The 10,064-nt window shown below is 39.5% G+C and overlaps 1 protein-coding gene across 1 annotated transcript in view; it reads right to left on the bottom strand.

Moving 5' to 3' along the window:
- Positions 1-10,064, bottom strand: part of Hadhb (hydroxyacyl-CoA dehydrogenase trifunctional multienzyme complex subunit beta) — a 45,655-nt gene that overhangs the window by 20,372 nt on the left and 15,219 nt on the right. Inside the window, exons 4-6 of the mRNA XM_008834997.3 lie at positions 7,713-7,812; positions 6,088-6,132; positions 1,761-1,860 (exon numbers count right to left, since the gene is read on the bottom strand). Coding sequence (XP_008833219.1) covers positions 1,761-1,860; positions 6,088-6,132; positions 7,713-7,812 — 245 coding nt within the window. The remainder of the gene's footprint in view (positions 1-1,760; positions 1,861-6,087; positions 6,133-7,712; positions 7,813-10,064) is intronic.

Below are 10,064 nucleotides of genomic sequence, written 5' to 3'. Positions count from 1 at the left end.
CGTGCAATGCCCTAGGAGGTCAGAAGAGGGTGTTGGATCCCCTGGGACTGGAGTTACAGATGGTTGTTAGCTACCATGTGGTGCTGGGATTCAAACCCAGGTCTTCTGCAAGAACAACCAGTGTTCGCCTAACCACTGAGCCATCTCTCCAGTCCCCGGTCCTAGCTTTTTAAAAAAATTTACTTTAGGGGGCTGGAGAGATGCTATAGACATGCACCACCACACATGCTATAATTTTTTTTCCCCTTTTTTTTTCTGGAGCTGAGGACTGAACTCAGGGCCTTGCACTTGTTAGGCAAGAGCTCTACCACTGAGCTAAATCCCCAGCCCCTAAAATTTTTTTTAAAGGTTATGTGTAGGGCTGGAGAGATGGGTCAGCAGTTAAGAGCACTGACTACTCTTGCAGAGGACCTGGATTCGTTTTCCAGCACCCACATGGTGGCTACAAACTGTCCTTAACTCCAGTTCCAGGGGAATCCAAAGCCGTCTTCTGACCTCCACGGCACTGCACAACACGGGTGCACTCACATACATGCAGGCAATACACTCATACACATAAAAATAATAAAATATTTTTTAAATTTATTTGAAAAGCCATTTTATTAATTTGGGGGGAATTTCATACAATGTATTTTGATCATATTCACTCCCACTCCTCCCCCAACTCCTCCCAGATCCACCCCCACTTTCCTATTTTCTGGCCCTCAACAGCATACAGTTCATTTTTGTGGGCTTGTGCAGCACTGGGACTTGAGCATTTTAACATTCACTGACAAGTGAGACAGTGAAGCAGAACAGATGCTTCTGGCCTGCTCATTTTCCCTTCTACCTTGGTTCACAACAATAATAGAAGCACAGACCAGAAATAAGTGAACACTCGGGAGCCTACATTATCCAAATAATCACCCTCAAATTGAAACAAAGCCCAAAAGTTGTGTTTGAACTAGTCACTGTCAGATGCCTATGGGACATGTCACACCAGTTCCAAGGCTGTTATTATCTCCATTGCCCAATAAAGAATAGAGTGTGCCAACTAGGGTAAACGTAAACCCTCTGAAATAGTAACAACAACAACAACAAAAAAACCAACTGCCTACGTGCCACCCAGTCAAAGAAGCAAATGCACATGCAAGGCTGCCTCCAACTACAAAGACCAAGTATGAACTTGACTATGAGATGTCAGTTTTAGATTAATTAGAAGCCATGATGTCTAATACCACTAAAAGCAACATCAGCCACACACTGCCATATTCTTTGTTTCCCTAACATGAGACAGAGTAACTAACATTTCCTAAACCAAATAACTGACCCAATTTATGGTAAAATTTGAAAAATACTATAATAGTATACATCATTTGATTTATAGCGTAATTCTTTTAAATATTAAGTAACATTTAAGATGCAAAAGCATATTTCAAGACCAAAGTTTATTTAGTTCATGGATTTTAAAAGAGATTTTAGTGACTTTAAAGTAGTAAATTCTAGGTTGTGGATGTATCTTAGTGGTAGAACACTTGCCTACCTTGGGTTCAATTTCTAGCACCACAAAAAAAATACTAAAATAAATATTATTAGTTGAAACTCAAAATCATGTTTTTATTGTTGTTTATTGAGACAGGGTCTCACTACAGCCCTGGCTGACTTAAACTCATGGCAATCCTTGTGTGCCTCTGCCTCCTAAGTACTGTGATTACGGATATCAGCCACCACTCCCAGCTTCTATCAATCTCTTTGAACAATATAAAGTTTGCTTTACTTACCTCTCTAGCCACATTGCTTGTTTTTACTTCTTGAATAACTGTACCAAAGATGATATAATCAACAACATCCTTTGGAACATTGGTCCGATGCAACAAACCCCTAGCAGCAGAAATCCAAAACAAAGAAATAGTCCACACATTAAGGTGATGTCAGCAATCATTACATGAAACACTGCACTTCTTTAAACAAGTAAACCTTAGGTTAGAGGCACAGGTCTGGGGTAGAATGCTCACCTAGTACACATAAGGTCCTACATTCAGTCCCAGTCACCACAAAAATAAAATAAAAGCTAAGCCTTGGGTGTCAAAGGAGTGAAACAAACATTGGGGAGTTAATCAAAGAGGAAATGAGCAGGGACTGTAGAGATGGCTCAGGGGTTAAGAGCACTGGCTGCTCTTGGAGATTGCCTGGGTTCAGTTCCCAGCACCCACATGGCAGCTAACACCATCCTTAACTACAATTCCAGGGGATCTGATACCCTCTTTTGGCTCTTCACAGACATTTCACACACAAATGGTACACTTATATACATGTAGGCAAAACACTCATACCCAAAAAATTTTAAAAATAATAAAAAGAGGAAATGAGTGAAGAGTGATGTGAAAAGTCAACATTTGATGATCACTTTGTAATAAGAAGTTAGAAAGGACCAGTAAAAAAATATCTTGGGGCTGGCAAGATAGCTTAGTGGGTATAAAAGAACTTGCTACACAAGACTGATGACCTGAGCTCAATAAAGGTAGGAGGAAAGAACTGACTCCTGAAACACCGTCCTCTGATTTCTGCCATGTGTGCTGTGACATACCATGCAAACACACACACACACACACACACACACACACACACACACACACACACATAGCGCTACACCTAAATTAAAAATACAGCTCAAAAATTTAGAATAACAATCATGTTAGCTAAAGTTACTAGAAATCAAAGTTTTCAGTAAAAAAGAGGAGATAAAAACAAGAGATCAAGCAAAATCGTGGAAATGTTAAATTTTAAATACTGATATAAACACATAATTGAAACATATTTTAGTTCTGACTATAAATGTACACTAGAAGCAGTAACTTTCCACTATGAATAAATGCAGAACATAAATATCATAAATGCAGATTTGGTATCCAAATGATATTTGCTTGTGCTGGGTGTGACAGCACATGCCTATGATCCCAGCACTCAGGATACTGAGACAAGAGGTACTAAGAAATCAAAAGATCTGAGCAGAGACTGGTAGCACAGGCCCAGCACTCAGCAAGCTGAGGTAGAAAGATCTAATTTTCCAGGCCAGCCTAAGCTACATAATGAGACTCTGAAAAATAAGTAAGTCAGGCACTGTGATTCACATCTTTAATCTCAGCTCTCAGAAGGCAGAGGCAGGTAGATCTCTCTGAGTTTTGAGACTTGGGTAGTCTATATATCAACTTCTAGGACAGCCAGTGAGTCCTATAGATAGTGAGTCACTATCTCAAAAAAAAAAACCAAATAAATAAATCTGTCAGCCATACCAAACTGTTAGACCTATCAACATGTATCACATGCCCCTTAATGTAATGCACTGCTTTCCGCATGAAGTGTTCCTACTAGAAAAGGAATGTTTAACTTCTGTATATCAGGAGTCTAGACCTAATTTCCAGTTTTTAGGAAATTCAAGAAAGGTAAATATCACCATGAGGAAACATCAGTGTTTGACAATCTGTAAGAGAGACAGCTGTCCTAGATTTTTCAAAAAGTCAATGCTCAGCGGTTAAGAACACTGACTGTTCTTGCAGAAGACCCAAGTTCGAATCCCAGCACCCACATGGCAGCTAACAACTGTCTGTAACTCCAGTTCCAGGGGATCTGACAGCCTCTTCTGTCCTCCATGGGCATTGCATGACATGGGTGCGCTCACCTACATGCAGGCAATACACGCATACACGTAAAATAAAAATAATAAATAATTTTTTTTTTTTAAAGTCAATGTCATGCAGAAGTCGGGGAAGGAAGAAAATGTTCTAAATTAAAGGATTAAAGGAGAAATCTGGGTGTGACTGCACACACTTTTAAACCCAGCACTCCAAAGGCTCAGGAGGGAAAACCAAAGATTAAAGAGAAAGAGTGTGCTAGAGCCCTAATATGATCTTTGGATAGGTTTTCATGTGAAAAAAATGCTTTTTAGAAAAGACATTCATGGAACTGAAGAAGACTTGAATATGAGCTAGATGTAAGAAGTTATGGAAACATTATTAGCTTAGCTATGGTAACGACACTGTGCTTAGGAGAGTGATGCTCAAGTATTTGGGTATAAGTATGTTGTGTGGAGCTTACTGTCAAAATGTCCCATACTATATGAACTTAGCAAATATGTCAAAATGATAATCATTACTGAATCTAGATGGTGGATAGACAGATGTTCACTGAGCTATTTAATTTCACTATATGTTTGACATTTTTCAAGTTAAAAAGTTACAGAAAAACTTGCAAACCAGGGATGGTAAAATATAGAAAAAAACAAAACAAAACAAAACAGGAGCTGGAGAAGAGATGGGTTAAGAACACTAGCTGCTCTTGTAGAAGACCAGGGTTCAAATCCCAGCTCCTACCTCCAGTTCCAGGGGATCTAATGACCTTTTGGCCTTTGTGGGCAGTGCACAACATGGGTGCACTTATATGCAGGTGTAACACTCATACACATTAAATAAATAAAGTTTTTTTAAAAAGCCCCAAAATCTTGCAAACTTTCACCCTTAGATCTGTAATAGTAGACTATGAAAAATGGGAAAATAGAGTCAAAGATGTAGCTCACAGACAGAGCATTTGCCTAGTTACATGAGGCCTTGGGGTTAAGCCTAGCACTGAAAAGAAACAAAGAAAAAGAAGAAAAGAGGGGAACGATGAAGCAGGAGATGGAAAAGAATCATAAAAGTATAAAATAAGCCGGGCGTGGTAGCACACGCCTTTAATCCCAGCACTTGGGAGGCAGAGGCAGGTGGATCTCTGTGAGTTCAAGGCCAGTCTGGTCTACATAGTGAGCTCCAGGACAGCTGGGGCTGCAGGGAGACCCTGTCTCAAAAAGACCAAAAAAAACCATGGACTACAGATCTGAACAGAGTTCTCAGATGGGGGATGGCTCATCAGTTAAGAGCACTGGCTGCTTCTTGCAGAGGACCTGGGTTCGAATCTCAGCACCCACATGGCTGCTAACAACTGTCTATAACTCCAGTTCCAGGGGATCCGACATCCTCTTCTGTCCTCCGCGGGCACTGCACAACATGGGTGTACTTACCACATGCAGGCAATACATGTATACACATAAAATAAAAATAATAAATAAAATATTTTTTAAAAAGTCAAAGGAAGACAGATCAGGTACAGCTTGCGGTGTCAAATGCTACAGAGAGGGAGGTCTGAGAAAAGAATGTACATATTTAGTGATCAGAAAGACACTAAAGAGAAACTCCCAAAGTATGGCTACCTAGAGAATGGGAAAGGAAATGATTATTATGAAGTAGGGAGAGTGAATGGGGCAGAAGTAAAGAGAGCCATGCTACTCTCTTGTTCTTCATGTCTGGCAGGAAGAGAAGGAACAGGATGCAGGAGAATGAGCAGAAAGGTCAACTCAAAAGCCTTCTCCACTAGGGAAGACCTGTCAGCTCAAGATACTACAGCATCACTGGAAACCAACTGAGATGCAGTGCATGCTGCTTCTACCCTAGACACAGCTGTACATTTTATACCCACACCAATTTATCCATCTCAATCTCATTTCATTACAACTAATTTAAAATTTTTAACTTGTTTTGCACATGAAGCTTCAGGTTCCTTAATAAGCTTCTTTCTAGAAAAATATATAATTTGTTCAGCTACTCTTATATAGCAATTAAGTTCTTACCTAAGACAATCTTTATATACTGTGCTTTGGCTAATCAATCACATACTAGGGCAACAGAGGGCACTCATCAAAGAAGCTGAGGCAGAAGGATAACTGTGAGTTTGAGGCCAGCCTGGTCTATTTAGTGCGTTCCAGGCAACCTGAGATACTATCAATCATAAACACACACAGAAAGAGAGAGATAGATAGAGAGAGAGAGAGATGCCAAGATCCTATATGATAAACTTGCAAAATAAGGATGTCTGATATTCAAAGCTGCTAAATTTGTGTAACACACATGGTTAAAATTTAAAAATTAATCTTGTAAAAGCTAATTGGTATTTCTTAGTACCATATAAAACTTAATATACCCTAGATATAAAAATTCAACAGAACACACTGCTTCAAGTACTAGAAAACAAGAAAAAGTATCTTCAATGAAATGAGAAGAGGAAACTTCGTTTACTTACGACAGTGCAGCTCTAGCCAAATCATGTGGCATCAGGTCTTTATACCTGGGAAAAAGAAAGCAGATAATTTAAACCAAAAGCCTAGAGTTTCAGTAATTTTCTTTTTCATTCTTTTAGAAATGCATACAGATTATCTAACATATATATGCTACTGAAAATGCACTTTACTATCCAAGCCAGTCTATCAGTTCAAATGAAGAAATAGTGTGACTTGGCAATTTGTCATCTTTAAAAAAATCTGGCCAAGCCCTAAACTCCTGAAGAACTTGCTGAGTATCTGACAAAAATTATTCTCAGTTGGGAATGTTGGATCAGACCTATAATCCTGACAGCTGGGAGGATGAGGCTGTAGTGAGCTCCAGGCTAGCTCAGGTTATAGCATGAGATCCTATCTCAAAAAATTGGGGCGGGGGAGATGGTTCAGTGGTTAAGAGTACTTACTGCTCTTCCAGAGCACCTGGGTTTAGTTCCCAGCACCCACAAGACAGCTAACACCTGTGCTTAACTCTAGTTCCAGGGGATCTGATACCTTCTTCTGGCCTCCAGGAGTACTAGGCCTGCACGTGGCATGCATACATGCAGGCAAAACACTCATACACACAAAATAAAAATAAATATTTATTAAATGTCAAAAGATAAAAGTGAAATAATATAAATAAAATATGATACACTATTACTTTATTATTTGGTATAGCAGTGTTAAATATTTTTTATAATTAACCTTATTTTGAGGGCTTTTGGCTAAATTTTAAAAGTACATTATTTTGTAATGCTTGAAAGAATAAAAGGCTGATATTTTAGTTGTTTTTCCAAGGACTGAACTTGGGTCATCCAGTTTGACAGCAAGCACCTTTACCTGCTGGACCATCTCACCAGTCCTCTATGCCCTTGCTCTTTTATAGTTAATATAGCTTCAAATATTCTATATGAATACATAAAGATAGGCCTCATTATTTCTAATAGGAGTCTGACATTCCAACACTCCTCAGTAAGTTTTTAAGTTAGTGACTGCTTGTCCAAAATACAGATATTAACATATTAACACAATCTAAACAGAATAAAATTAATTGCTTGAACCTACTTAGCTAAGTCTATTACCAGCTTTTGAAGACTGAATCTCATATTGGGAGAAAAGCCTAAGGAAATAGCTGTTTGGTTCTGAGAAACTTTCAGGGTGGTCTAAGATCATTCTGGTCCACATACTTGGGATTGATCTATAAACCAGGGTTTGGACTAGCTCTTTCAACTCCAAGTCTAATCATTTTCAGGAGGCCCAAGCAATGGATTCTGGACTCTTCGGAATATTCAAGGGTCCATCCTCAGCACTCAAATTGTGCCTACAGGAACAACGTTCCCAGAAAAGAAAAGGACAGTTCTATTGAAAATGAGTTCTCTGGACCTACAGGGATTTCAAGTAGGGCTATTTCAAACTAATACCATACCAGGCTTATTTACAAGAAAGAATAAGATATCTTGTCATATCACATCTCCACTGGCTTGATTTACTCTACACTAATTTTATAGAGGTGCTCGCCATATATTTGTCTACTACTGCCATTACCTACAAGACCACTTTAGACAGTACCTTAAAAGAGGAACAACTAACATGACCATTTCATACTTACAAAGTGCCTGACAGCAAAAATGGAATGCGGACACCTTCCACAACCACGATATTCTTTACATTGGGTTTTGCTAAGGTCTTCTTTGATTTAGTCTGGACAGCTTTAAGATAAAGTTCAAAGAACCATTAATAAAATACATGAAATCAGGGCTAGGGAGGTAGCTCAGTAGTGAAGCACTAGCCTAGACACATTTTGCTTTGCTTGCTCTCTCACAGTCCCCTCTGAAAGGAGTTCTGCTTATGTCCCTGCCAAAGAGGGAGTCATAGATGGTCATGACTCTAAACCCAAGGCACAAGTTGATTAGATTCAGAGTAGGTGTGTCTGGCTCACCAACAATCAATAACAAAATAGTTGACCAGTATGTACTTTTTTTCCTACAAGCTACCTGAGGGTGGATACTTTAAGGAAAAAGGCTTTTTTGGTTTGCAATTCTGATGTATGGAGGGTCTAAACGACTATATGGCACTGGTGTCCTGGTGAAGGTCAATCTGGCTTTGTTACAACAAACCAAAACATAATATAAACATAACATAGCAAAGAAGCAGAAAAGGAAATGGCTATGTACAGAAGGGATCAAGCACACAGGGTGATCTTGTTTTAAAACAACCAGTCTCCAAGGGAACTAACCAGGGTCCCAAGACAATTACATGAGTTTCTTCCAAAGTTGATGCTTCACCAATGACCTAATTACCTCCCTTTACCCGCCCCCCCAACACAGAGTCTTGCTATATGTATCCCAGATTGGCTTCAAACTCTCAATATTCCTATTTAAGCCTCCCCAGTGCTATAATTACAGGCATGTACCACTATATTCAGCTTAGGTACCACTTCTTAAAGGTTCTACCATTTCTCAGTATCATCATATTAGGAACAAGCTTCCAGCTCATGAACCCTCGGCAGACACACTCAAGATCTATAAAAACCACTCCTAGTTATCCATGTCACTGCATACAAGTGATAAATTGTGCCAGGTCAGGTCCTTTTTGTAGGAATCCAAGTGAAGAAACAAGGAAAGAAATGCCCATTAGTGGAAGCTGAAAAGACGCCAGGAAGAACCAGGGAAATAAACTGAAGTCATTTGTAAGCTAGTTGTGGGATAAACACAAATCCTAAGTGAGCAAAGAAACAAGCAAAAAGAGTGAAGAAGATATACAGGGAGGAGCAAAGTCCAGAAAAAGGACATACCACAGGGTGCATGAGAGAAGAGCAGTTGGGCCCTAGAGTTGCTTGTTTGGTTCCTAACACCTTCCTACTTGCAGAATACACAAATCCTCTCAAACATAAGGAACAATTACCCACAATAAAAAGACAGCTTTGTAAATTCCCTGCACTGGCAGAGCAGAGAAGACAGGAGACAGAAAATACGTTTGAGAGACAGTAGATGAATCAAGGAAAATGATAGAGCTGGAAGGATGAAGACAGAGAGGAGAGGAAACAGGCAACAGAGTGAATATAGGCAGATGTTTCAGTCCTTAAGGAAAATAGGTGTACTGGATAGCTTTAGTTGTCAACTTGACACACCTGAGAAGTGGAAACCTCAACTGCAAAATTACTTCTACTGGATTGGCCTATGAGCATGTCTGTTCATTGTTGAGTGATGTGGGAGGGCTGAGCCCACTGTGGGTGATGGCACCCCTGGGCAGGTGGTCCTGGGTTGCATAAGAAAGCAGGCTAAGCACAGGCCAGAGGAGCAAGCCAATAAGCAGTGTTCCTCCATAGTTTGTGCTTCAGTTTCTGCCTAAATGTTCCTTCTCTGTGTTTCTGCCTGGATTCCCTCAAAGATGGCCCGTGCCTTGGAAAATGTAAGATGAAATAAACCCTTTCCTCCCAGGTTGGTTTTAGTCAATGTTTTATCACAGTATTAGAAAGTAAAACAATGAAGAATGAAAACAGGTCACCGAAGTGTAGATTACTCAGGATTGACCTTGGGAAAAAAAAAGTATTGCAAGAAAAAGTTAGATGACACACCATGTTACTGTGCTTTTTAAGAACTGACCACATGTTTCTTTTATACAACTTCAAACAAAATTAAAATTCTTACACCTTTTACACAGTATTTGATCTGGCTCCCTCTTAATTATCCCAAAGTATTTTCAACTACTGCTCCAAATATACAAGTGATTAAGCCCCTAGTTCCTTACAACCTTGCTAACTTCCACCTCCTTGCCTTTATTCAAGAACTCTCTCAACCTGCATGGCCCCATTTCATCCAAATTCTTCCATGTGTCTTGGGCTCATCTCACATTCTATCCTAGTAAAGCCTATCCCTAATAAGCAGTTACCTGCAGCTTCTGCCTATGAACTTCTACAGCGAACTCTAGGGCAAAAACTGGCTATTCCAAATAATTTAGC

The sequence above is a fragment of the Nannospalax galili genome, unplaced genomic scaffold (assembly GCF_000622305.1).
Source record: "Nannospalax galili isolate Female #2095 unplaced genomic scaffold, S.galili_v1.0 scaffold517, whole genome shotgun sequence".
NCBI classification, from domain to species: Eukaryota; Metazoa; Chordata; class Mammalia; order Rodentia; family Spalacidae; genus Nannospalax; species Nannospalax galili.
Note: the sequence above shows the minus strand (reverse complement) of the source record. Positions and strands in the feature narration are given on the sequence as shown.